The 26313-nt window shown below is 49.8% G+C and overlaps 1 protein-coding gene and 1 pseudogene across 1 annotated transcript; both read left to right on the forward strand.

The window, feature by feature from the left end:
• The first annotated feature begins 10833 nt into the window (after window positions 1-10833).
• On the forward strand, window positions 10834-14236 carry TUBB2B (tubulin beta 2B class IIb). The gene is made up of 4 exons (XM_072814120.1): window positions 10834-11130; window positions 11821-11929; window positions 12215-12325; window positions 12877-14236. Exons 1-4 carry the CDS (start codon window positions 11074-11076, stop codon window positions 13935-13937), a joined length of 1338 nt encoding a protein of 445 aa, XP_072670221.1. The 5' UTR covers window positions 10834-11073; the 3' UTR covers window positions 13938-14236.
• A 10170-nt stretch (window positions 14237-24406) lies between these two features.
• LOC140626283 (small ribosomal subunit protein uS12-like) lies at window positions 24407-25127 on the forward strand (annotated as a pseudogene).
• The last annotated feature ends 1186 nt before the right edge of the window (window positions 25128-26313 follow it).

Consider the following 26313-nt stretch of genomic DNA (forward strand, 5'->3'; position numbering starts at 1 on the left):
AGGATGTTTCCAACAACCTGTTTGTTGTCACAAGGAAGGTCTGAGAGAGAGGCCTGTGAGCTGTCCTGTGACCAGCCGGGAGAGGACGGTGAGGTCTGGAGGCTGAAGACATTCCTAATCTTGCAAAAGGTGGAAACCGATAGTCCCTAGTCCTGGGATGGCCTGCGGGTGGAGTGGTCTTCTCAGGTCAGAAGGAGAGTGTATGGGGGCCTCAGTTCTCAAAGCTGGACTGTCTTCAGGGCCAGAAGACATGTCCCCGAGTCCATGGGGAAACCTGCCATACGTGTACAATATTCTCTAAGTCTTGATGAGAAGCCCCATAAGAATGAGATGTGAAAGAAGGCCCAGAGGCCCAGAAGCCACCTGCAGGGTCAAGGTGTCCCAGTGGACTCTGTGGGCATCTTCTGTTGAAAACCCAGGTTCTCTGATACCAGCATTACCTTTGATACTCATCACTGTAAAAAAGAGGTTTCCTGCATTTATTGATGAAGATTCCTGGAGCCCACATCCAAGGAAATTTTGTTCTAGAAACCTCATATGACACCCCCACCCCACCCCAGGACAGATCATTTGGGGGCATATCTCTTCCATAAGAGAAGAGAAATTCAGAGCTATGGTTACATGATCCATGTGAGTCCTGGGTGTGCCTCAGTTCAGTGGGTGCAGCAGAGGAGCACGACGACGAGGATTTCGCTCTGGGAGGCCTGGTTTAGCTGCATGAATTTCTGTCTCAGGCTGGCATATTTCCCCTTCCAGCGAGGACAGGGGACTAGCTGTCATGAGCTTTGTCACCATGAAGAGCAGTCTGGGGTTTTATCAGATATCTCTGTTGGCCATAGTTCATTCAACGTGTCTGCGTTCCCCTTTGTAAGTTTTCACTTCTTCTGCAGCTGGTAACTTCCATTGTTTCTTTTTCCTATTTATCCCAATAATGAGTCAGCTTCTTTTTCAGAACCAAGGATTTCTCTAGCTAGAGGTCATTAAAGATCTGTAATGTCCGCTGCTGTACTTTGTTTCCCAGCAGAATTGTGGCCAAAGAGCATGCCTAAATGATCTGTCACCAGTCAGCTCATGTTAGAAACAAGGACTTAGCAAAGATTTGTCTATGAGCCCTTTATCTTCCTCCTTCTCTAATTAAAAAAAAAAAAAAATCCCATTCCAATAATCTGCCTCAGTTTCAACTGCAAAATGTAATGATTTAAAGTTTTAATTTCCTTCCCTCTGAAAGCAAGTCTTCTTAGACATCTTTCTAAGGGTTCCTGTTATAATTTTGTTAGTCCGCTGAGCTCAGAGTGCTCCTTATTCCAGTCATCTTTCCGTAATAACTGTTCCAGATTTCTCTTAAATTTGGTCATTCGCTTCTTAAGCCTGGTGTTTGGACATCACCATCTCTTTGCTAGTTTAGCTTCATTACAGCATACTTTTGCCTCTGAAAGTTTTACAAAATTCCTTATAAAAAAGTGATCTTCGTTGGGGGCACTGGGTGGCTCACTCAGTTGAATGGTCTGGCTCAGGTCGTGATCTCATGGGCTGTGGAATCAAGCTCTGCATCAGGCTCCACACCCAGTGAGGAGTCTGCTTGAAGATTCGCTCCCTTTGCCTATCCTCCACTCTCTCTCTCTCAAATAAATAAATATTTTAAAAAGTGATATTTTTATAGACTTTTGACACCCTGATAGCTTGTCCTGATTCTTTACGTGGCATTTGTCTTGAGTTGTCAAAGAAGCCGATTCTTTGCTGCAGTGTGTTCCTTTCTTCAAGCCCTCTGACTGTGTCACTAAAGCCGCTCACCTCAGACAGACTCTTATTTGCCTACTGAGTTCCCCAAAAGGTGCCTTTGTTGCTCTGATCTTATGTCTGAAATCCTACAACTTGTTAATGATTTATTTTATCATGTGACCTTTCTGACCCTCTCTGCAGTCTGCTGTTCCGTCACCCGACATCTGCTCTTTGCGGCAGAAGTAGCTTCCAGAATAAACTGGCCAACGGCCAATTAATTCCCAGTTTGCAGGGGACTCAAAGGTCTGGCAGCCTCAGGTCCTCGGCCAGGGTCATCACCAGCATCACAGAATAGCATTTCCAACATCCTTTGCTGAAGGAGCAGAACTTCCTCCACCTGAAGGGTTGCCATACTTGTTTCTAGGCTTTATTCAGAGGCCCCATTCATTATCTCTTGGGTCACAAGCTATCAAAAAGCCAACCTTTCTAAGGTCTATTTCTGCATTCTCTGGGATACCTTTTGTTCCCCCCAAAAATGACTCAGAGATACTATGTTTCCTTAGTTCTTCTATGTTCAAAAATACTTGTTGCCTTTAAAATTAAAAAGCAGTATAACTGGATGTACAAATATCGGGACTTACTTACTGTCTTTGAAAATTTTATGAGAATTTGAAAAATCATGAGAATTTAGCACTGAATATTGTTTGGAAAAGTCTGGAACAACTGTGATTTTTTTCCCCCACCTTTATGAATGACTTGATCTTTTCTTCTGGGTTGCCCAGAGGATTCTTTCTTTACCAGTGAGGTCCAGAAAGTTGATACTGACTGTTCCATCTTTCCCCTAGATTCATGAAAGGTGGGATTTACATTTTTGGTTTTTCTCCTCTTTTCAGAAGGGGTAAAATCCATTTTGTTCTGTCATCTCCAAACCTGCTCATGAACTAAGTCCTCTGATGATGAGAAAGAGGACACCATCAATTAGTCAGTTGATGCCAATTTCTAGGGCTAATATCCTTCTCTCCTTCCTTTCTGCCTTATTAGGTAGTCTTCACCAGGAATATCAGTTAGGCGTTACCAACGTGAGTAAGAGAGGGCACAAATGCAAGGGGAGGGCAGGACAGCTGCTAGGAGGGATTCAAAAGATCATTCCAGAGAAGGCCCCCATTTGTGGAACCTACAGTATCCACCATCCTGCTGGAGCAGCAGAGTCTGGGAAGAATGGGACTCAGCCTGGCTGGACTGGAAGATAATGGTAAAGGAGAAAGACAGTTTCTTACTACCTACCTGCAGAATAACCTGCTCCAGCTTCAGATTAGAAATAGCTAGATTTTTTTTTTATGGTTGCCCCATATTTGAGGTATTTCATTTACTCAGAGACTAGTTGTTGTTTGCCTATACTTAGGCAAATTCCAGGCAACATGGGAGATATGAAGGCTAATATGACATGGTGTGGTCCCTGCTATCAAGAAGTCACAAACCAGTGGGAAACTGAGGCATCTATGGAACTAACTCTAATCTGATCTGAAGGTCTCAGATGGGGAAGGCAAGAGCATCCTTTGTAGCATGAAAACAAACTATGAGAACTCCTTTTCAGACTTATTTCCTAGCAAAACAAGTTACTCTTTAAATAGTTAATGTTCCAAATGGCTAGTGTCCTCACAGGATGCTTATGTCTTCAGGGCACCTGTCATGAATCATTCCTTGTAAAGGGAGGTCCATGAAGGAGAAATTGACAGTGGGTTTGCTGATCATATCAGCTCGATTTTGCTCCACTGATCCTCTCAACTGGGCCAGAGGCTTAAAACACTACAGCAAAGAAGTAGCAAGGTGAAGCAGATTTTAGTGATGTAAACACATAAGGAAATAGCAGAGCTGACACCCTGCTGTTCTTACAAGCTCTTAGGCCCACTGCCAGGTAAGAAAACCACGAGGAACTCAAGCGTAGCAAGATGTTGACCAAAATAATATTAAAAGTTCTAGAAACGTTATTTGAAAATATTAACACCCGATATCATTAACAATGTATCTCATACTAAGTATCCACACCTTAAAATGCTGGCTTACAACAATAAGCATATATGGTTTGTGAATAAATAAATATGCATATATTGGGAATGTGCGCTCAACTCTTCTTTTTTCACTGGAAAAGTGTGGTGACCACTGCTTTAACGTAATAAATGCAGAACCCGTAGTAGGTGTAGGAAGAAACTTCTGGGTGTGCATAACGTAGGCAATTCACTGTTCCTGGTGACCAGGGAGATAGATCACAGATAGTTGAGCTGTGTCATGAAGAATGCATGAAACGTCACTGGAGGAAGAAGAGAAGAGGTTCACTCCAGGTTGAGGGAGCAGTGTGAACAGAGACTCAGAGGCTCAGAAAACATGACCTAGAGGGGATCCCTGGATGGCTCAGCGGTTTAGTTCCTGCCTTCGGCCCAGGGTGTGGTCCTGGAGTCCCGGGATTGAGTCCCACATTGAGCTCCCTGTGGGGAACCTGCTTCTCCCTCTGCCTGTGTCTCTCTGTATCTCTGCCTCTCCCTCTCTCTGCGTCTCTCATGAATAAAAAAAAAAAAAAAAAAGAACATGACCTAGAAAACAGAGCAATGGGCAAGTCCAAGTCTCCTGGAATGTACTGTGTCTAGGCAGAAGGCTGGCTGGTAACCCTGGAAAGGTAGATCACATCCAGATTCAAAGGATCTGAACTCTATGCTAAGAATTTGGACCATACACAATGAGGTATAGTGAGTCAGTGGAGATACATGAGCAAGGAAATGCCATGGCCCAATGAGTAGGTTAGTTGTCTCTGACACCACTTTCAGTGGTAAATTGGCCCAGGGTAGTGTTAGAGTAGGCGGTTATACAGGCTCTAACAGGATAGGATAGCGGGAGGTCAGCAGGGAGGAAGTCATGACCAGCTGTTGGGCCGGCCTGAGGCCCGTCAGCCCTCCACGGGAAGCCAATCAAACGAGACAGGCCCAAGATGGCGGGTGCATTGACAGGAAATCCCCGGCCAAATTAGGAAGTAAAATCATGAAACCCTGCTTCCTGCCCCAGTGAATATTCTGTCCTCTGGTTAACAACTATCAATAAAAGATAGGAACCCAACCCCCAGGGCAAACAACTTTCTCTCTGGAGAGCTGGAGCTCGCCCATGCCCACTTCCGTATCTTGAGAGTACACCTTTGCTCCAATAGACTTCCCTGCTTCTCTTATTCATCCACTATGCTGTGTGTCTGTCCTTGAATTCATTCTTGTGACAAGACTAAGAAGCTCCCGTTACTCCTTCAAGTCTGGCTGGGTCCAGGCCCCCAGGGCCCAGGGCCTCCCCAGTTCACCTGTAACAGAAGGAGCAATAAATGGTGATGTTGACATTGGTTTTAAGAATATCTATCTATCAATCATCATCTATCTTTCATTGAGAAACTTAGAGCACTATATTAGCACCAAGACAAAAATGCTGCTTAATATTTAGGAGATGCTAAGAAACTAATCCTGAGTGGTTTTTTTTTTCATTTTTAATTGTGATAAAATGCACAGAACACAAAACTTGCCATCATAGCAATTATTAAGTGTAAATTCAGTGGCATCAAGTATAGTCTCTAATGCTGTGCAACCATCACCACCATTCATCCCCCGGAACTCTTTTCATCTTGCAAAACTGAAACTCTGCTCCATTCATCAGGAACTCCCCATTGTCTCCCCTCCCAGCCCCTGGCAGTCACCATTCTTTTTTTTTTTTTTTTTTTCTCACCATTCTTTCTGACTCTGAATTTGACAATTCTGGGGACCTCATATACATGAAATCATACAGCATTTGTCTTCTGATACCTGGTTTATTTCCCTAGCTTAATCTCTTCAAAGTTCATGTTGTAGCATGTGTCAGGATTTCCTTTTTTTATTTTATTTTATTTTATTTTATTTTATTTTATTTTATTTATTTATTCATGACAGACACACACACACACACAGAGAGAGAGAGAGAGAGAGAGAGAGAGAGAGAGGCAGAGAGACAGAGGGAGAAGCAGGCTCCATGCAAGGAGCCCGAGGCGGGACTCGATCCGGTCTCCAGGATCACACCCGGGGCGGATGGTGGCGCTAAACCGCTGAGCCACCTGGGCTGCCCAGGGTTTCCTTTTTTTAAAAGGCTGAGTAATATTTCATTGTATGTGTAAGCCACATTCTATTTATTCATCTGTTGATAACACTTAAGTTCTTCTACCTTTTTGCTGGGTATAACGTTGCTGTGAACATGAGTATACAAATATCTCTTCGAAATTCTGTTTTTCAGGGTACCTGGGTTGTTTAAGGGTCTGCCTTGGGCTCAGGTCATGATCCCAGAGTCCTAGGACCAAGCCCTTGCTCAGCAGGAAGTCTGTTTCTCCCTCTACCTCCTCTACCTCCCCGTTGCTTATTCTCTCTCTCTCCTCTCTCTCTCTTTTAAATTAATTAATTAATTAATTAAATATTTAAAAAAGAAATTCTGCTTTCAATTCTTTTGGGCATATATGAAAAGCAGTATCTTTTAATAAGTTTCCTTTCTACGGAGTTATTTTGAAAGAGGTAGTGAGTTTTCCTGGAGATTCCCTTAATGCATCATTTTCTTGAAAATGTGCCACAAATATGTGGTGGCTCTCAAAAGTAGGCTGGCCATATCAAGCCCTTTAAAGTTCCTGTTCCGAAGCTGACCAGTTTCTCTTCCGTGAAGACATAGATAATACCCACCAGGTAGCTAAATCCAAGAGGCGAAGGGTGTTACCCTATGTATGTGTGTGCCTAGCCATCTGAATACACAGGGCTATTTTGTGTTGTTTCGTTTGAAGTAGGCTCCATGCCCAACCTGGAGCAGGACTCAGGGATTGAACTCATGACCCTGAGACCAAGGCCTGAGCTGAGATCAAGAGTGGGAGGCTTACCTGTGGCCCCCAGGGACTCAATACACAGTTTTAATTTTAAGTGGCAAGCAGAGGGCTAGGGGCAGATGTAGAAGAGCCGGGGTGAGCTGCCCAGACCCTCCTGAGCAGCAGGTGCCGGGAAGCGCCTCTGGGGGGGTGGGGGGGTGGCAGGCCTCAGGCCTAGTACCCGCAGCCCACCCCACGGCCACCGGGAATGGCTCCGGAACCGATCTGTGGGTGTGCCCTGGGCTTGCTTCACAAGGGATTCGTGTAGAAATGTGTCCATTGCACCCACTGCACCTTGCAAGGGGCCCGCCGTCAGTCGGCATTTTCTCTGGTCCCCCCTAAGAGCCCCTTCTACCCCTCGGCCTCCGTCCCGGACAACCTGTCTCTGCTCGGTGAAGTCCAGTGACCTGGGAGTCCGGAGCCCGCTTCTCGGGCCTGCCCTCCCCCAGCCCAGGAAGCCTCGGGATCGGATGCGGTGCGGAGGAGAGGCTGCTGGCAACAGAGAGGCGCTGCCCCGGAAAGCCCGGGTTCTAGGCCTCTGCCCATTTGTATGACAAAGAAGGCAGATCTGGCGCCTGAAAGCTCAGCACTCTTCTTTGGATTGAGGCCATTTTAACCCAAATTCGAATGCAGGCAACGGGGCAGCCGGCCTTACCGAGGAACAAAAGTATTTCCACACTGCCCTGCATTCACGGACTCAGCCTTTTCCCTGCTCGTTCTGGTCTTTTGTCACCTGGGCCGGCTGCTCCGCACGGGGCCCCATGACTGCCAAGGACCAGGCCCCTGAGGCTGGAGCCGTGGGCTTCTCATGGGGGAGGGGAAGGCCTGGGAGAGGAGGGGGAGGACGGTGGGACCGGGGCAGGGAGGCTGACAAAGCTGAGGAAGCGGAGCCCTCGGCGGGGCCCAGGCAGCCCGGCACCACTTCCCCCCACTGTCACAAAGTGGGGCTGCGACCCCTCCCTCCGGGCATTTGACTCCTTCACACAGAGATGGCAGGATTGGTAGCTTTCCAGTACTTCTAGCTGGAGAGTATTGAGAAGAGCAAAAAAAAAAAAAAAAAAAAAGGAATAAGGATGGATTTGCAGTCTCTTTCAATTCCTCTTCATTCATTGGCCAAGTGTCGGTTGCCTGGGAAACCTGCGGAGCAGCAGGTCAGGCTCCCGGGGCTGAGCTGCGTATCAAGCGGTGGATGCAGGCAGGCAGCAGGGAAGTCCGCAAGCTAGCTGTCCTGTAGTCTCGAGAAGTGCATTTAAAAATAAAAAAAATTAAAAATAAATAAATAAATAAATAAACAAAAACCTGTTTTTAAGGAAACAATGTTTTAAAAATGTACTTCCAAATCAGCAATACAATGCTCTCCGCCAGACTTCAGTTAATTAAAATAATGGCTCTACGTGTAATAGTAGAGACATGCAAAATCACTTGAAAATTTGCCATTGAAAACACTCTGAAAAAAGAGGAAAAAAAATACTCTTAATGTGCTGAGAGCAAATACAACTTTAGTAGCTTAAGGGGTGTCTCACTCACCTCAGCCACCCAATCTGTTTTGCATAAAATATAATGCTGAATTTTATTTTACGCTGCCTTTATTTCTACGACTGTCCGGGGAAGGGGAAATTGAGAAATACTGGTCCATCGTTAAAGCTAACAGCTGCGATGGTGAAATACATTGTCCTGACACCTTCGGCGTCTGATAGAAGATGACCCAGGTGGAGAGAATTGGGTATAATTCACAAAAAGAAATGCAGGAGGACCCAACGGAGGCCGGATCTGTTTGTGCTTTGGAGGCGCCGACCCAGCCTCTCCTCCCGAGCTGCGGGAACAGGGACGATAAGGATCAGCACATAAATGGACGGAGCGGGGAGGCGTTTGGCTGTCATCGGCCTGCAGCCTCCCCGCACAAAATCAGCTTCTCGTGAGGCTATAAGTGTGCAGCATCCTAATTCCAAATTGGGAAGGGGAGGGCACGGGGAGGTGTAAAGCCCTTAGCAGGAATGCCGGCTGGGCAGGGCCGGCAGGTGCATGAGAGGGGGGGCATCAGGGTTTTCAGAAGACGTTGTTCCAGCCTCACCCCATCCCAGGCCTTTTCCCCTAAAATAAACCCGAGGGGAAAGGGTCCTCCTTTCACGCGCATCCCCTCCAACTCGCGTTTTCACCTTACGCCCCGCGGAAATCTGGCTCTTTAACCGAAGCCGAGAAAATAAACCGTTAGGTGAGGGGGGCTGGGCCTGGCTCCCACCTCCGGGCCCCCAGCAGATGCCCTGGGGCGCGCGTCTACACGGGTGCCTCCCCGCGTTGCCCGCTCCCACCGGAGCCGGATCCCCAGGTCCCGGTGTCCGCAGCAGCCACAGCTCGGGTCCCCCTCCCCGAGCGCTGGGGCGCCTGCAGGACAGGACTGCAGCCTGAGCCCCGTTAACCTGCAGGGTGACCTTGGGAACCGCTCACCCTCCACGTTTCTGCATCTCAGGGGCCTGGGTGCCTGGAGCCCGCAAGGGGCGTGTGGGCGCCCCCCGGCCCCGCTCCGCAGCCTCCCGCCCGACCCCATCCCAACCCCGAGGAGGGAAGCGGGGTCTGGGGAAGTGGGGCCCCCGGAGGTTCAGTCTGGGCGCCTTGGGCGCTGGGGGTGGGGGTGGGGGGGAGCTGGGCTTTTGTTCTCTCGGTCTCCCTTTGTGCTCCGGAATTGGGCTGAAGCCCCCCTCCCACCTCCCCGCGGGAGAGGCGGTGACAGCTTGCTGATGGGTCTGGGAGGCTCTCAACAGCTGCAGGCTCGGCTCCCCCCGCGGGAACGCGGGCCCTTCGGCCCCTGTCGCCCGAGGATGGAAAGGGGTCCTGTCACCTCGCAGGCGACCCGTCCCCAGCCGACGGGGAGGGGCGCATCCCCCGTGGAATTGCAGGGGCGCGGCCCCAGCTCTACAGGAACATTCCAGCCCACCCTCTCCGCGGCCACCCTCCAACGCAGGCAGGTTTAAGGGTGTCCCCACCCCCACCCCCAGACACGCGGAAAGCAACAAAGAGATCCTCTTCTTCGACCCCCCAGAAGCTGGGGACTTGGAGGTGTCAGCGCTCTGAGTCCGCGCACGCGCGCCGTGCGCCTCGGGGTCTCGGGTGCCGCAGTTTTTAGGCGTGTCCCTCACCGCATCCGCAGCACGGAGCTGGGGGACCCCGGGGCCGCCGCGGGGTCAGGCTGTAGCCGACGACCGCCGGTCGAACCCATTTCCTTCCTGGACAATGGGTGAACCCGACCCAGAGCCGGAGGGCGCCGGGGTGTGCTGCTCAGTTGTGGGAGGGACCCCTCACTTTAGCGAGCCCTTTGTTCCGCCGCAGCCCCGCCCCCCGGGCCCCACCCTCCTTCCGACCGCCGGACAGGACCCGGGGCGCGGACAGCCACACCCACCCTGTCCACTCCCCGGGAACAAAAGCCAGCCCGGGAGGTGGAGGGGTCCTCGGTGCCCGCCGGGGAGCTGGGGACTCTTGGAGAGGCTCGGGTGGGGCTGCAGGGGGCGAGGCGCTCGCCCCACCCCTTGGATGCAGCAACCGCAGGGAGAGGGAGCCCGGAGCCCTTGACAAAGCGAGGGCGGGCGATGCTGGGGGCAGGGCGGAGGGCACCCCCCCCGGGGCTCGGGGGTCCGGGGGCACGGCCCTTCAGCCCCCAACGGCCTGACCCCACGCGATCTTCTCCCGGGCTCGCCCGTGCTCCGAAGGCTCCGTGTGGCCAGGGCTCCGCCTCGGGACAGTGCGGCTTCCAGGGCTGGGCAAGAGGCAGCGGTGTCCGGGGGGGGGGGGGGGGCAGCTTAGGGACCTCCGGGCGGGGGTAGGGGGGCGAGGAGGCGCCTCCCTAAGCGCTGGCTGTGCAGTGAGACCCACCCGACCCTCCGCGCTTGCACCTGCCGCACCCGCAGCGCGGCGCACCTGAGGGCTCTGCACCTGCCCCGGTCGGTCCCCTGCCCGCCCCCCGCCATCCAGAGCCAGCAATGCCCCCACCTGCGGCCTGCCACGGGGCTCGCCCTCTCTTCGCCACCCCCACCCCCACCCCCAGTTCGCTCACCGACCCCCAATTCTCAGCACCCGGCTCTCCCGCCTCCCCCCGCCCCAAGTCCTAGACAATGCCCACGCCCCCCCCTGCTACCCCAAGCCCCCGCTCCTCGCCAGGTCTGCAGGCCGGTGCTGATTGGCTGCGGGCCCAGGGTCCGGCCCCCAGGACGGTCCTCGGGCGCCGAGCATTACGTCAGCGAGGCCTGGAGAGCTCCAGCGCGCAGGGGACTGGGGGGGCTCGGGCTGGGGGCGCGGCCTGCGCGGGGCGCCCCGCCCTCTCTGCATAAAAGGCCGAGTCCGCGGGGCCGACGCTCTCAGCCAGGCGGTCCCCGAGCCCGTTCCCGGTGGCCCCGCAGTGGGTGTTTAAGGGAGGACGGACAGACTGACCAGACGCCGACCAGGGCCAGAAGCAGCTCGCCAGCACCATGCGTGAGATCGTGCACATCCAGGCCGGCCAGTGCGGCAACCAGATCGGCGCCAAGGTGGGCGCGCCCCGGGGTGGGGGGGCGGGGGTGCCGGGCCCGAAGCCCTCGGCGCCCTGGGGCGCGAGCCTCGACCCGAGCGTGCCCCGGGGTCCCGGCCCCCGACCCTGCGGGCAGCTCCGTGCGGCGGTGTGGGGCGTGGGCTCGGAGGCGGGGGTGGGGGTGGGGGTGGGGGGGCTCGCTTTCCTTTCTGCTGTAACCCAGCGGGAATCCCGGTCCCGCTGCGCGCCCGCGGCCTCTGCGCTCCTCGCTGGGCCGGGCGGGGCTAGGAGCCAGGGGCGCAGTGGGGCCGTGGGGGAGGGGAGGACAGCGAGTGTCTGGAGGCCCCTGGACGTGCTCCGCATGCAAACCGCTCCCCTTCGTTCCCTCCGGGCCCCGCTTCCCAGCCCACCCCCTGCTCGCCGCCTGCAGTCCCCGCCCCCTGCCCCGGCCCCCCCCCCACACCTCCTGCAGCCGGCAGCTGTTCGCCGGGGAAACGCCCAATTTCAACTTTCTGACCCTGAAAAATACAAGCCTTTTGCGGCCAAGCCCCCGGGTCGCGCAGCCTGAGGGTTAGGGTTTTTGGAACTGAGTCTAGGGCTTTCCATTGTGAGACCCGGTCTCTCTCTCTCTCTCTCTCTCTCTCTCTCTCTCTCTCTCTCTCTGCGAGGGGATGGGCACCAATAAATGCAAACCTGTTCTGTGTCTTAGTTTTGGGAGGTCATCAGTGACGAGCACGGGATCGACCCCACCGGCAGTTACCATGGAGACAGCGACTTGCAGCTGGAGAGAATCAATGTGTACTACAATGAAGCTACTGGTAATTACCCTGCCGCCCCGCCCCCCCCACCACCATTTTTTTACTGTCCCCTCCCCAGGACTAACTCCAGGAGTGCAGCCCCAGGGGAGAGGAGGCTAGCGGATTTAGGATTCCCACTGTTTCACTGCAGGATTTCAGTGGGCGGTTCACAACCAAAGCCTTGAGAATCTGGTGGTTGTGCATCCTTCTTTGTTTGGGGAGACAGCTGTGCCTGCAAAAGGGAGGCAAGCCTTTCTCCTTAGAGCTCTCTGCCTGCACATCTAAGTCCAGCTGTGTTCCCCGCAGGTAACAAATATGTGCCTCGGGCCATCCTGGTGGATCTGGAGCCAGGCACCATGGACTCGGTCAGGTCTGGGCCATTTGGCCAGATCTTCAGGCCCGACAACTTCGTGTTTGGTGAGTGACCCGCACGGCTGATGGCAGGGGAGGCTCATTTGACACTGTACAGCTCCGGGTGGAGGGCAGGACTGCCGGCGGGAACGCCCTGCATGAGGAACACCCTATTGTGTGCCCATGCAGTCTTCAGATAAGCTAAAGCAAATTTGCCTTTCAAGGGATGCCTGGGTGGCTCAGCGGCTGAGCATCTGCCTTCTGCCCAGGGCGGGATCCTGGGCCGGGGATCCAACATCCAGGTCCCTGCGGGGAGCCTGCTTCTCTCTCTGCCTGTGTCTCCGCCTCTTTCTCTGTGTCTCTCATGATTAAATACATACATAAATCTTTAAAATAACCAAACAAACATGCCTTTCAACCTTTAATAGCCAGGTATTCCTAGTCTTCCTCATTTGTAATTATATCCATAACCGAGTATTTTAGCGTCTGGCCATTTGGGTGGTCATCTGGAACGATCTTATCTGAATACTGACTCACTGATCTATATTAAAGGGCTTAAGGGAAGAAAGAATGTAATCCAGTCATCAGTGATTTTATGACATCTCTCCCCCCGGCAGGCCAGAGCGGTGCCGGGAACAACTGGGCCAAGGGCCACTACACGGAGGGCGCCGAGCTGGTAGACTCGGTGCTGGACGTGGTGAGGAAGGAGTCGGAGAGCTGCGACTGCCTGCAGGGCTTCCAGCTGACGCACTCGCTGGGCGGCGGCACGGGCTCGGGCATGGGCACGCTGCTCATCAGCAAGATCCGCGAGGAGTACCCCGACCGCATCATGAACACCTTCAGCGTCATGCCCTCGCCCAAGGTGTCGGACACGGTGGTGGAGCCCTACAACGCCACCCTGTCGGTGCACCAGCTGGTGGAGAACACCGATGAGACCTACTGCATCGACAACGAGGCCCTGTACGACATCTGCTTCCGCACCCTGAAGCTGACCACCCCCACCTACGGCGACCTCAACCACCTGGTGTCGGCCACCATGAGCGGCGTCACCACCTGCCTGCGCTTCCCGGGCCAGCTCAACGCCGACCTGCGCAAGCTGGCCGTGAACATGGTGCCCTTCCCGCGCCTGCACTTCTTCATGCCCGGCTTCGCCCCGCTCACCAGCCGCGGCAGCCAGCAGTACCGCGCGCTCACGGTGCCCGAGCTCACCCAGCAGATGTTCGACTCCAAGAACATGATGGCCGCGTGCGACCCGCGCCACGGCCGCTACCTGACGGTGGCCGCTATCTTCCGCGGCCGCATGTCCATGAAGGAGGTGGACGAGCAGATGCTCAACGTGCAGAACAAGAACAGCAGCTACTTCGTCGAGTGGATCCCCAACAACGTCAAGACGGCCGTGTGCGACATCCCGCCGCGCGGCCTGAAGATGTCGGCCACCTTCATCGGCAACAGCACGGCCATCCAGGAGCTGTTCAAGCGCATCTCGGAGCAGTTCACGGCCATGTTCCGGCGCAAGGCCTTCCTGCACTGGTACACGGGCGAGGGCATGGACGAGATGGAGTTCACCGAGGCCGAGAGCAACATGAACGACCTGGTGTCCGAGTACCAGCAGTACCAGGACGCCACGGCCGACGAACAGGGGGAGTTCGAGGAGGAGGAGGGCGAGGACGAGGCCTAGGGAGGCCTGAGGTCCCCGGGTGGCCCAGGGTGCCCCAGGGCGCCCCAGGGCGCGGGCCTGCAGGAGGCAAGCGCGGGGGAGGGGGGCTTAGTGCGGAGAATCTCTGGGCAGTGGAAGGCAAGAAGCATGGTCTTCTCTAGGTGTGTGCGCTGGTTCTCTGGTGCTCTTCACTGTTGCCTGTCATTTTGGTTTGTTTCTGTTTTTTTCTTTTTGTAATATTGACCACATCAATGTAACATTTGAGATATTTCTGAACTACTGTTGTAATGGCTAAAATCACATAAACGTTTGTGTCCTAACGGTGTCCTCTCTTCTGTCTCCTTCTCTTTATTGACTTCTTTCTTTTTTTTTTTTTTTTTTTGGTTTGGGTTTTTCTTTTCTTTTTTTTTTTAGGATTTTATTTATTTATTAGAGAGCACAAGCAGAGGGAGAAGCAGATTCCACCCCCATGCCCACCCCCAACCCACTCCCCAGAGCAGGGAGGCCTATGCAGGGCTGGAATCCTAAGGACCCTGAGATCGTGACCCGAGCCAAATCCACGGACTCACCCAGACATCCCTCTGTATTGTCCATCAACTTTCAGAACAAATATTAAATTTATATTAAATTCTCCCCCTAGAAAACAGAAGGGATAGGTAAAAGTTCAAATGAATTTACTCTGTCGGTGTGGTAAAACTCAACCAACCACAATCATACCCAATTTGAGATGTGACATCAAACAAATTTGCAAATGCCCTTAAACAGTTTATCAACTGGAAGGATGCCTACTTGGAAGCAGACTAAGTGAATTTTCATGAGGAAATCCCATTATGACTTTTCTTCCTTAAAAAAAAAATTTTTTTTTTTTAAATAGTTACTACTTGCATAGAGCACACAATTCTAAAGGATAAGAGAGTGGGAAATCCGGCTCGTCCTCCCGTGTCCCTTGCTATGGTTTTCTTCCCTGGAAACATTCTTATCACTGATCTCTCTGCAGCATCCTTGCAGAAATATTCCACATATCTTCAAATGTGTGAGACGATTCCCTTTTTTTCTTTCTTCACACATTTTATGATAGTAACACTGCTGTGCCTCTTTTCTTCACTGAACTGTGTGTTTAAAATGCAGACCTTCCCTCCTCGAGATGGATACAGTATCCGTTATGTAACTGTGCCATGCTTCATTTAATCCCTCCCTACCAATGGCCCTGTAGGTTGTTTATGCTTCTTTCTCATAGTGCCCCAAAGAATAAATTTGTGCATATATCATTGTATATGAGGAAGACTATCCTGCAAATTTCTCTGGAGATTTTTGCCAAATGGTGCCGTGTTTTGCCTTATATTGGGCCAGCTTCCCATTTGGGGAACAGAAGTAGAGGGTTAAGTTACAAACAAGTGCACAAAACCTATTTACATACCCCTATAGAAAGAAGGAATAAATAAGACCGTAGCCTTATGATTTTTCTGATTTGTAGACAAATGCAAAACTAGGAAAAAAATGTTACTTTGAATCTGACCCTGAATTTATTTCATTCTACTTGGATCTACTCCTACATAAATATTTTTTCTAAAAGAAGGAGGAGGAGAAAAGGTGAGGGGTGCATCGGGAATTTCCACATTAAAGAGGCCAAAGTATATATAAGAACGGTTCCAAGGAAAAGTGTGAACAGGGTCTAAGTAGTGAGAAAATGGACAAGAACAGCAGCTTACAAGTATTACATATTATAAAAACTAGACCTAGTGATGAGTAGGGTCAAACGGGTCGGTGTTCAGTGACTTCCCCGATTCTCTAGAACAGTGAACTGGCTGGTGCCAGTCCTGCTAAGCTGGTGTAAAGCTTCCAGGAACTTAATTGAAGGGTAACATTGGTTTTAAATGCCCTGGACACTTGGGTCAGCTGCGCAGACCCCCTGGATCCTTGGCCCGCATTCCCCACCACCTGTCAGCCACATGAATCAGTGGCTTTGGAGAAGACAGGGATTGCTGCCAGGTGCTCCTTGGAGTGCTCTAAGTATCCCGCTTCCCTTTCTCACCTGGTGAGAAGGGGACAGGCAGGCGCCCAGCAGGCCAGCCTGCCAGCCGCCAGCATGTGCACGTCCGCGCGCTGCTAGAGCTTACTTCAGCGTGATTGGAACCATGGGTGCCAGACTGGCCAGTCAAGCGGATGCTCTGGGGCAAAGCTTTCAAAGCACAGTTGTACCAGATGACTTGAAATCCATACTTAGGAAAACACTTCAAAAGCAAGAAGATGCACACTAACCCCTAAAAGATGCTTTTTGAAACTCTGAGTTTCCTTTGTTACATGACCATTGTGTGTGATGGGATTTGTAGTCGAGGTGACGGTCGTGGCAGCGGTGACGGTAGGGATGGTGGTGGTGGTGGTGGTGGTGTGTGTGTGTGTGTGTTCAACTCTCTACAAAGGAAATGTGCTATTACTCCCCGATGTGCCACCAAGAGGATATTCACTTCTAGGCAGACACAGTATCCAAATTATAACACCTACTGGGATGTGATGCATGTTGCAAAGGTTGGGGTGAGGATGGAGGAGCTGGAGTTACCCTGAGGTCCTCCCAGGAGTCTTAGAAGGAATAGGAACCTTACCATGTTCCAAATTTGCCTGCACCTCTACATCAGCCCCAGAGGTGATCTTCGACTATGTTAGATTTCCCATTTCATTACAAGTATGCTAGATTAATAGAAATTTGACCCAAAAGCAACCTTAAGAGATCCTCTAGTCTGACCTCCTCATTTTGTAAGGAAAGAGACTGAGGCTCAGAGACCTAACATCTCTGAACTTCGTCTGTGCAAATCAGATCTTGGACTCAGTGTTCTTCTCTTTACAGCTCCATCTCTCAGGCCCTGTTATGTATAAGGCCACATGAAGGAGGGAGAGAGAAATTTCCTGGCTTCCAGAAAAAACCCAAAGCTGTCCCTTGGTCTGTAGCTCAACCTCCTTGGATGGGCTTGGCACAGATGAAGCGCTGCAGGGCTTTGGTCTCCCGTGGGGTCACTGGTGGATGAAGCTGAAATTCCTGGTTCTAAAACACCACATACACGATGTCCTAATGTAATCATGGTTGCAAGAATATTCTATCGGGGCACAGTTATTGTGAAAATGAGTGGGAAGTTAATGAGTAGAAAGTGGCACTTTACACGCCCCCATTTTAGTTAAGAAGTGGCATATACTGGACAAAGCTATTTGACGACTATTATAATGTTGATTTATTCCCATTGTTTAAGAGCTAGCCTACTGCGTGGTCAGGCTTTTTTTTTTTTTTTTTTTTTTTGGTCAGGCTTTTCTATGCGTATGTCTGAGTTGGTTATTTACTTGAAAAACTGACTCACTCATACCTTTGCTTCTCAGAGGCTTTCCCCTGTCTACCCTAGTCATCATGTGGTTTTGTTTTGTTTGAGAGAGAGAGAGAGAGAGAGAGCTCAGACATGTGCATGCTGGGGTGAGGGGAGGAAGAAGAAGAGAGAGAAGATCCTAAACAGACTCTCTGCTGAGTGCGCAAAACCCAATACTGGGCTCCCCTCTCAAGACCCTAAGATCACAACCTGGGCCGAAATCAAGTGTCAGACGCGTTAACTGCCGGACCCACCCAGGCGCCCCTTTTCTCACGTTCTTCTGAAAGCACAATGGCCAACCCATACCCAGAGAAGTTGGTTTGGGCGCAGTCTACTTCACTCAAAATGTTTCATAGCCCTATTTTTCTTTTAACCGAGATAGAACTTACATGCGATTCACCTCGCAAAAGAGTACAAGTGAACGAGCGTAGGTGTATTCACGGGGTCGTGCCACTATTACCAGCATGTAACAGCAGAACATTCTCATCACCCAAAAAACCAAACCCCATGGCCATTGGCAGTTCCTCTCCATCCCCTCTCCCTCCAAGCCCTGGCAACCACCCATCTTCCTGTCATTATGGATTTACCTTTTCTGGACATTTCATAAAAATGGAATCATATAGTACATGTGGGGATTTTTTGTGTCCAGGTTTTTGGTTTTGGTTTTGGTTTTTACTTAGCACAATGTTTCCAAGGGTCATCTGTGTTGTCGAATGTCTCAGGACCTCGTTCCCGTTTATGGATGAATACTATTCCATTGTATGGATATGCCATATTTTGTTTATCCATTCATCAACTGGTGGACACTTAGGTTGTTTCCACTTTCTAGCTATTAAGAATAATGCTGCTATGAACATTCATTTACTAGCTTGCACGTGTGTGTCTGTTTTCATTTCTCCTGGATATGTGTCCAGGAGCAGAATTGTTGGGTCACATGGTGGTAACTCTATGTTCATGATTTTTTTGACTTCCACTCAGGATATAAATGCTTTCAAATTTGCCCGGAAGGCCAAGATAGAATAGAGACCTGGCATGCCCTGGCTTTTGTACTTGTGCACCTCTGTAGAGTCTTAAAATTGTAGTTACAGAAATGGAGGGTCCTATAGGGATCTCATGTGATTCCATCATTTTGCAAACAAGGAAATGAAGCCTCATTGCTTAATTAGCATTGTCCCAGGTCATTGTATCAGTTAGGGCTGATATTTGGCTTCTAGCAACAATGACTTTGAATTATTTTTTTTCCTCTCACTTTAAGAGTCTAGAGACACACAGACTAGGGCATGTGGCTACACAATATCCTCTTTCTGCTCTGATCATTGTCACTGGCTTTCAACTTCGTGTTCTCCTATTGCAGCTCTGGCCATGATACCTGGATTCTAAGCAAGAAAGAGAAGGAAGCAGAAGGATAAAACGGTACTTTCCAGCTGAGTAAGCAACTTTAAAGGTCATGTCAGGAGTCCCCCGAATGACTTCTACTTACATTTCCTTTTCTGCAAGGAAGGTTGCACAAAGTAGGCATTTAGATGGGCACATTATCCCCCCTCCCTAACAATTGGAAGGAAGGAAGGAAGGAAGGAAGGAAGGAAGGAAGGAAGGAAGGAAGGAAGGGTTGAATGGACACTGTATGGGAAACTGATAGTTTCTTCCATAATTAAAGAGTGGCTAAGAAATGACACTGACCCAGATCTCTCTGCTCCTCTTCCAGTGCTCTCCATAGACATAAGTTTGCAAAGTGCTCCATGCTAAGAATCCCCATTTTCTGAAACAGAGAGCCGAAGACTGAATGAAAGATGATTTCTTGATTCAAATTTCTGAATCAAAATGTCCACTTACTTTTCAGCACTTCTAACTCGTAGTCAACTGATGACGGCACACGTCCAAGATTCTGGAGAAATTCCTTCCAACAACCTATAGTGAAATGTTCAGGGGATCCCTGGGTAACGCAGCGGTTTGGCGCCTGCCTTTGGCCCAGGGAGCGATCCTGGAGACCCGGGATCGAATCCCACGTCGGGCTCCCGGTGCATGGAGCCTGCTTCTCCCTCTGCCTGTGTCTCTGCCTCTCTCTCTCTCTCTGTGTGTGACTATCATAAATAAATAAAAATTAAAAAAAGAAAAGAACCCAGACTGGGCAGACCCGTGTCCTGTGCCCATCCCCGAATCAGTAATGCGGGCGGGGGGAAGGAGACACTGATCCACTGCCACATAGCAGGCGTGCGGTGGACAGGGAAGGGCCATGTGACTGGCAGTCTCATCTTTTAGGGAACTGACAGTTTTGAAAACAGTTCCGATTAAATAATTTGCCCCCAAATCAGTCAGCCCTAAGTGGAGGACCTGGATTTAACCCCGGGGATTTCTGGCCCCAGAGTGCATGCTATTTGCGATACAACACCAAAAAACTGGATTGCAGCCCGTCTAACTGGGGTGTCCAGGGTGGCAGCCAGGGATGGGTGCCCGATTCAGAGATGCTCCGTCTCACCAACTGGCCCAAGTCTGCATTCAAAGCACTGGACCGTCTGGCAAAGCTCTGTACCTCCCGTCACTTTTCCATAATCTCTGCTACTCTCCCACGAACGCTTTCCCGGCTGAACTTATCCAACTAAAACTGTCGTACTTCCTCTTCTCGTACCTTCATCATTGCACCTACCATTCTCCCTCCCAAGAGTAGCTCACTTTACTTCTCTTCCCCAAATGCTTTCAGCTCTTAGAGTTTTGCTAAGGTTCCATTTTTTTCTCAGAAACCTATTACACCGAAGCCTCACGTGGCACAGCCTTTGCATGTTTGAAATACGAAGAGCACAGCTGTGGGGGCCAGGCAATCTCAGGTTGGTCCTGACACTTTCAATTTCAATTTTGGTTATTGTTCGTTGGTTCTCTATTATGAGCGGAGCTTTTTTTTTTTAAGATTTTATTTATTTATTCATGAGACACACAGAGAGAGAGGCAGAGACCCAGGCAGAGGGAGAAGCAGGCTCCATGCAGGGAGCCCGATGTGGGACTCGATCCCAGGACCCCGGGATCACGCACTGGGCCGAAGGCGGCGCCAAACCAGTGAGCCACCCGGGCTGCCCGAGTGGGGCTTTTTTTATCCCATTTTCATCTCCACTATTGGTTTAGTTGTGTGTGTGTGTTTAGTGGTTACTCCAGGGACTCTAAACAGGAATCTTCAACTTACCATCATCTACCCTCAAATAATTCTGCCTCACTTCATGCACAGGGTGCGATTCCTACAGGCAGCATGCTCCCACTTGCCCTCCTGTCTTCTGTAGTCATATCTTATTCTCACATAGTTGAAAACCCCACCATACACCATCATTTCTTTTGCTTCAAACAGTTTTCATTAGAAGACATTAAAAACGAAGGGGAAAAAAAACCCAAGGAGAACATATTTATCCACATATTTACAATTCAGGTCTCTTCACCTGTTTGGGCAGGTCACATTTCCTTCCACCTGAAAAACTTCCGTCAATATGATTTTGTAGTGCACATCTGCTGACGACGAATCTCTCGGCTTTTGTTTGGCTGAAAAAGTCTTTATTCTGCTTCATATTGGACAGATATTTTTGCTGGTTATAGAATTTTACGTAGACACCTTGTTTCCCGCCAGCACTTGTGAGGATGCCATTCTATTGTCTCCAGACTTGTGCTGTATGAGCAGTCACTAGTCATTTCCAACTTTGTTTCCCCAGATGTAATGTTCCATTCTCATGTCTAGCTGCTTTTATTAAGATGATCTCTTTAAAAAAAATTTTTTTTTAATTTAAGAATAGTTGGCAGACGGTGTTATATTAATGTTTCAGGTGCACAGCATAGTGATTCAACACTTCTATATATTATGCAATTCTCACATTACCATTTATCATATTTCAACATCTTTTTTTTTTTTTATGATAGTCACAGAAAGAGAGAGAGAGGCAGAGACATAGGCAGAGGGAGAAGCAGGCTCCATGCACTGGGAGCCCGACGTGGGATTCGATCCCGGGTCTCCAGGATCGCTCCCTGGGCCAAAGGCAGGCGCTAAACCGCTGTGCCACCCAGGGTTCCCTGGTCTTTTACTTATTTACAAATATTTCTTTTCTCCAAGAATCTCATTTCAGAGAGATTCTCATTTTTTTCTTATTTGTTATCCTTTGCTTAAACAACAACTTCTTCTTCTTCTTCTTCTTCTTCTTCTTCTTCTTCTTCTTCTTCTTTCTTTCTTTCTTTCTTTCTTTCTTTCTTTCTTTCTTTCTTTCTTTTTATATTTTAGCTAATTTGAAATTTTAGGTTACAGTTGTCACCAGTTTGTATCTGTTGTCTTTCTAGCATACTGTCATCATCTGCAGAGACATTATTCTGCTCCTAAGTCTTCTTGATTTTATTAATAATTTTGTAATCCATTTGATCATGATCCTTTTCTGTTGCCCATGTTTAAGTGAAATGGGTCTTATTGTAGTTTTAGGAATAAGAGAAAGGCCAGGATAGCTTTAGGAGCTGTGTGGCTCTATAGCTCCCCCTTCTGTTGTTTTCAGAAACCACAGCTACTTTAGAGATCTTTAATGCTCCCTCCTTTTTTTTACTGGGATTCTTCTTTTTCCTTCCTTGCTATTAATCCTATCCTCCATATTATGGAGTCTGCTGCCAGCCGTTTTCACTCTCTGTACAGCTTATTCTGAAAGGGAGCTTTGATTTTTTTAGTTTGAGAGTTCATTTAGTATAGCCCCTTCGTCTGTTTTTTGATGGGGGCTGGGAGAGGCAGATGGTCAAGGGAGATTGAAACCTATGGCCCACCTCCACCACCTTCCACATCTCCCAGAACCCAGTCATTTCTAAAGCCTTGAAGTTCTGACTTTCGCGTCTCTATCTCATTACCCATTTACTTCAACAAATATGTATTGGGCACCCACTATGTGCGACACTGTGCGAAAATTACAAATATGAATGAATATACTCCAGCCTTAGTTTCCAAGTTAGTCAGGAAGGCAAATACAAGCACAATTAAGTACAACCAGGCTACGGTGACTGCTGTGAAGATGCTATGGAATAGCCTCAAGGCCCACAGTAGCCAAACTATGGTCAGAGCCCAGACATCCATGGACAGATGAATACATAAAGAAGATGGGGCATGTGTATGCAATGGAATATCACTCGGCCATCAAAAAGAATGACATCTTGCCATTTGCAATGACGTGGTTGGAACTAGGGGTATTATGCTAAGAAAAAAATAAGCCAATTAGAGAAAGACAAATACCATATGATTTTACTCATGTGGGATTTAAGAAACAAAACAAGATAAACATAGAAGGGAAGGAAAACATAAGATGAGGGGGGCAAACCATAAGAGACTCTTAATTCTAGGAAACAAACTGAGAGTTGCTGGAGGAGAGGTGGGTGGGGGGTGGGGTACCTGGGTGGTGGGCTTGAAGGAGGGCACTCGTGATGAGCACTGGGTGTTGTACGCAACTGATGAATCACTCACTTCTACCTCTGAAACAAAAACAAAAATATGGAAACCTCGAGATGACATCAACTAGTACTTACTGGTCTGAGACTAGGGCGATTTTCAGAAAGAAGCCACACTTACAATCCCCAAACTAGAAAGTCTGATGTGATCCACATAATCATAGGAACCGGGGTTCTGGTAGGAGGGTGGACTCATTTAAACAGCAGCTTTTGAAACAGCCACGCTGTGTTATTAGAGAACACGCGGAGAGGTAATTAGCGCTGTCTCCTCTGCAGAGCTGCGTGCTTCTCAACACCGTCATCCCGGCCTCCTCTTCTTTTATCTGTTTTTCCTCTTCCCCTGGCAATGTTGACAGGTCTCTGGGAGGAAGACAGGATGGCTGCTGCTTGCTGTAGATACTATCTGTTTCTCTTCGTGGGAGACCCAGCAGATTATAGCTCTTCTGCTGGAAGAGGAGTCCTGTAGTGAGCATTCCTGCACCCCCGACCTGTGATGTTCACCCCCAACCCTGCATCACCTGGGTGGACTTGGGCTGTGAAGGAGCCAGGCTGGCATGTCACAGAATCAAGCTCCTTTGTTTGGATATGCTCATAAAGCCAATGGGTTGATGTGTGTGCTGGCACAGACAGACGGCAGGCTGCCATCTACCCGGCTCTTACCCAGAGCAGTCTTGTGGGCGGACCTTCGTTATGCAGTTCCAATGTGTGTGTCTCACTTCTATTCATAAGAATGGTTTGGTTTGGTTTTTTTAAGTGTTGAGTCCTGTATTCAATTATGCAAGGTTTCAACTGGAATTTTTTTAAAAAACATAAAAGATGTAGTTATTTTTTGCAGCTTTTTCTTGGTCTGTGATGCTGTTGCTTCCTACAGAACCAGAAGCTCGGAAGTAACCGCAAAGCCAGGCAGGAGGTGGGTGAAAGGAGGATGTGGACTAAAGAAGGCCTTCCCTTTGTGAGCCCCAAGAATGACCTTCCAGAAAGGGGAACCTGCTGAGAGTAAATGCAGCCTGAAGCTCTTGACCAAAGAAGGAGGAAGAGGAAGAGAATTCAAAGTCCAGGAGGACTAGCAGCCTTTCCAGCTGCCTCTCACCCTGGCCTTTCTGGGGATCCTGCTGACCCTGTGCCAGCTCCCATGCCCAGGCCTTAAGGCAGGCCACTGCAGGTCACCTCTGCTCCTGCAATCCACGAGTCCACTGACACCCCTCCATTCCTCACCAGGTGGGGAGCCCTTTCGCAAGATAGTTCCATAAGACGAGCTTAGAAACTTCACGGAAGAAATTAGAAACTCTAAAGCTTGGGAGCAAAGGACTTCCAAGTTACAGGATTCTTTTCTTGTCAGATTCCCTCTATGTCCTGGTCTTAACTCGTTTTAAACTGCTCACCAAGTCCCTAGCTCCTGCTGAGGAGTTTCTCTAGCTTTTAGCTCTTATGGCCAGCAATAAGTGAAGATCTTTCACTAAAGGTTCTGTCCACTAGGGCATCAAGCAGCTCGCCCCAGGGGCCCAAGTGATAATCAGGCATCATTCTGATTACCAGCTGTGTGACTTGGGCAGGGTAGTTCACGTCTCTGGGTTTTAGTTTCTGCGTCAGTGAAATAGGAACAGTCCTTAAGCCTGCTCCATAAGGTTAAATACACACAAAGCACCTAGAACAGCACTTGGTACATGGCAGTGCTTGGTATCATTCCTGACTGTGGTCACAACTATGGACAGCATTAAAGATGGTACAGGAGAGCCGTCATCTCTTAAACGGAATGCCGTTCCAGGCAAGCCTCCCGCCTGTCTCTCCTCTGGAGGCATGGCTGGCACTCAGGTCAGGGAGCAGGAGGGTGCACGTACACACACACACACACACACGGTAGCTGAGCGAAGAGAAGTCAGGGACACACGAGACTCATTCTGGGTGCTCCCAAAGTGTGAGGTGAGCTCCTTTGCTCAGGCCTGTGGTGCTGGCAGGACAGACAAGGGTTGCAGGCTTCATATACCAGGAAGCTCTGTAGCCACCGTCTGGATCAGAAGCGGCATCATGAGCAGTACAAGAGAGCCCATGTGGGCACAGACCTGAAGGCCAACTCTTTTGGAGGCGCTTCCCATGCAAAGGGAATTGTGCTGGAAAAAGGGGGGATTGAAGCCAAACAGCCAAATTCTGCACGTTAGGGTCCAGCTGATCAAGAATGGCCAAAAAAAAAAAAAAAAAAGAAAGAAAGAAAGAAAGAAAGAAAGAAAGAAAAGAAATGAAATCGTATCAAAGCCTTTGTACCCAATGATGGTTGTTCGAATTTTATTGAGGAAAATGATCAAGTTCTGGTTGCTGGATTTGGTTGGAAAGGTCATGCTGTCACTTACATCCCTGGGGACATTAAGGATGTCAAAGTAGTCAATGTCTTACTTTTGGAAAAGGCGAGAAGGAAAGCCCAAGATCATAGGTTTCATGGTGCATGCATGACAGGAATAAATTTTCATATACTAAAAACAAAAACAAAAAAAGCAAATATGAGGTTGAACTGGGTGGAATTGCTAGGGTTTGAGGAGCAAACCATAGATTCCTGTTTGGTTCCACTTTTAGCCTCAGAACTAAGGAAATGGGAGCTTCTAGCTCTTCCCAGCGCTCCCCGGTTCTCCCGAGGGCTCCCCACGCAGGGTAGAGCTTCTGCCCCCAGACTGGCACCTCCAACTGGAAGCTGTCTACTCCTGGCCCGGGAACCCATTAGAATGCAGATTCTGACTCAGTCGGCTGGGGGGGCACTGGGATCCTGCGCCTGACAGGCACCCAGCGCAGCGGCAGGGGGTGCTCCCGCCAGTCCTCCCTGGGAGTGCAGAGCTCTAGAAGCCACCAGCAGAGTGTAAAGCGCTCTCGCTCTGAGGATGGCAAGGTGACTCTTTCCCAAGCAACATTAGCAGAGTGAAAACAAAATAAAACAAAGCTGCAGCCGGTTGTGCCTGTCACATCTGTGTCGCATTCCCCCACCCACAAACCACCTGTCTGCAATTTCATGATCTTTTTTTCCTGCAAACCCATGAAACCTATTAGAAAGGAATTTTTTCTTTCCTTTCTTCACTGATCTTTCATTCGACAGGTATTTACTGAGCACCTACCATGTGAGAGGCCCTGTGCAATGAAGAAAAATCTCAACCCATACTTCATGCTGTGGCAGGAAAGATTATTGGAAATGAAATCCGACCCTGTTATTTCTCTTTTTACAATTCTGTTTCTGGGCAGCCTGGGTGGGTCAGCGGTTTAGCGCCGCCTTCAGCCCAGGGCCTGATCCTGGAGACCCGGGATCGAGTCCCATGTCGGGCTCCCTGCATGGAGCCTGCTTCTCCCTCTGCCTGTGTCTCCGCCTCTCTTTCGGTCTGTGTCTCTCATGAATAAATAAAAAAACAAAATCTAAAAAAAAACCAACAACCCTACAATTCTGTTTCTGCAAACATAAAGGGCAAGCGCCCTAACCTGGCCCTTCTGATACCTTCTGGAAGCAGACTTCTCCTCTCAAGGACAGCTCGGTTACCTCATGCCCTGCCCAGTGCCAGAAACCTGTCCCCCGAGTCTCCTGCTCGGAGGCTCTGAGCTTTGGCACCTGCTCCCTCCAGCTTGCTATAGACATTCATTGC

This window comes from Canis lupus, chromosome 37 (assembly GCF_048164855.1).
Source record: "Canis lupus baileyi chromosome 37, mCanLup2.hap1, whole genome shotgun sequence".
Classification (NCBI taxonomy): Eukaryota; Metazoa; Chordata; class Mammalia; order Carnivora; family Canidae; genus Canis; species Canis lupus.